Below are 2007 nucleotides of genomic sequence, written 5' to 3' on the forward strand. Positions count from 1 at the left end.
TTTACATCTGCTCAAAGGTGAGAGGAGTGGCTTCGAAGGACACACTTAAGAGCAGGTGTGACCCGGGTCCTCTGCAACTTTCAGCCTTTCTCCCCAAATTCTTTACTCGTTCTTCACATCAGGAATGCTTAGTGACTTCTGCCTAGCCTTTGGAATAGCAGAAGGGACAAAGCCTGCCAGGTTAGCTCTTTTCTTCGCCTCCCTTCCAAGACGAGCGGGCGCAGCTAGGCTCTATCACCAGCAGGGGCCGCTGTTCGCTCGGAGCAGCACCCGGGCCACCGCCACGGCCCGCGCCTCCCACGGCCCCTCCGGCCCAACCCGCCAAGTTCCAAGAGCTCCCAGTCGAGCGAGCGCCGGGAACGAGCACTGCCTGGGCAGCACACGGCGCACACGAGCCAGCTTGCAGCGCGCCCTGAAGAGGTTCTTGAGACACTTACGGACCTGGGACTTTGAAAGGGAGACTGAAGAGCCCCGCGCGCACAAGTGATCAAGCCAGCGTCCCGCCGGGCACCTGTTCGTCCCGCGCTACAGCCACTCTGGTCCCCACCCCTCCGAGCCTCGCCTACCCGGCGCCTGCTTGCTCTCGTGATGAATTCAGTGCTGGGCAACCAGACCGACGTGGCTGGCCTGTTCCTGGCCAACAGTAGCGAGGCGCTGGAGCGCGCGGTGCGCTGCTGCACCCAGGCGTCGGTGGTGACCGACAATGGCTTCGCCGAGGGCGGCCCAGACGAGCGTAGCCTGTACATCATGCGCGTGGTGCAGATCGCAGTCATGTGTGTGCTCTCGCTCACGGTGGTGTTTGGCATCTTCTTCCTTGGCTGTAACCTGCTCATCAAGTCCGAAGGCATGATCAACTTCCTAGTGAAGGACCGCAGGCCGTCTAAAGAGGTGGAGGCAGTGGTCGTGGGGCCCTACTGAGTGGCCCTCGGGTCGCCCACAGCGGGTGCCGCCGGCACCTCCAGTACTCCGCCAGCCGCGATGCACCCCTCACCATCACGGACCGAGCAACGCAAACCTGTCGGAGTCAGTTTTTTCTCTTGACTTCTGCCTTTGGGGAAAAAGTGACCGATTTCTGAGAGCTCTTCGAAAGGCCCCAAGCAAGATTGTAGACGAGGAGCGCCCAGACTTCGGGACTCAGCAGCAGGTGGCAAAAGCAGGGCGCAGAACTTTGGGAGTGGCTGCTGCCTTGGGATGCGGGGAGATGGACCTGGAGGCAAGGCCCCTTTCCACCTGCAGGTGGGCTCAGCACTGGGGACAGCTTGAGAGGCCGAGCAAGGCGGGGTGTGGAGGGGTGGGTATCCAGAGACACCAGTAGCCCAGTGACCTGAAAAAGTGACTGTTTATACGCCACGCTGCAGACCTAACTGGGAACATAGATGCGTGTGGGTTTTGCGACCTGCTAGGAGAGTGAAACTTTGATAGCTACTAACCTGTGGTTTGAAGGGATTTGTGTTAGTTTGCTTGAATACAAATATTTGATAAGTCTTTTGTGCCCTAGTGGCCTGTTTGCCTGCCTGCGGGTTAGAGTTTTTGTCCTTCTGGGAGAACGGGTGGGGGGAGGGGAGCTTGAGACTGTGAATGGGGTAAGTGCTTTCTTTTAGTGCATTTCCAGCTGGGTCTTTATGGGAGGCTAGCGCTCCAGCTAAGCCCGGGACAAAGATCCAAAGTAGAATTCTTAGCTCGTGTCTGCACGGTTTACGCCACAAAAGTGCTCTTGATATCCGTGACACCGTTTGACTTTTTTCTTATTTAATATTTCCTTTAATAAATGCAACATTTAAGTGTTTTGTTTCTGGCCTCCTGGTAGTCATTCTATTCTCCTGGCGGAGGGGAAGGTCGGCTGGGCAGCCTCTGGGTCCCAGAGAGGAGGTTTCACCTGGCCAGAGCTGGGATTCCACTTCGTAGGTCCCTAGATCCGTGGAGGGGAGGAGGGGCCCGACAGAGAGCCCAGGGATTTGCGACACACACACACACACACACACACACACACACACACACACACACACA

General features: G+C 57.4%; 1 protein-coding gene across 1 annotated transcript; it reads left to right on the forward strand.

Moving 5' to 3' along the window:
- Positions 1 to 346: 346 nt before the first annotated feature.
- Rprm (reprimo, TP53 dependent G2 arrest mediator homolog) lies at positions 347 to 1787 on the forward strand. Its single transcript, XM_028769098.1, has one exon. The coding sequence runs from the start codon at positions 589 to 591 to the stop codon at positions 916 to 918; it is 330 nt and encodes a 109-aa protein (XP_028624931.1). The 5' UTR covers positions 347 to 588; the 3' UTR covers positions 919 to 1787.
- Positions 1788 to 2007: the final 220 nt, after the last annotated feature.

Source organism: Grammomys surdaster, unplaced genomic scaffold (assembly GCF_004785775.1).
Source record: "Grammomys surdaster isolate TR1022 unplaced genomic scaffold, NIH_TR_1.0 191, whole genome shotgun sequence".
Lineage (NCBI taxonomy): Eukaryota > Metazoa > Chordata > Mammalia > Rodentia > Muridae > Grammomys > Grammomys surdaster.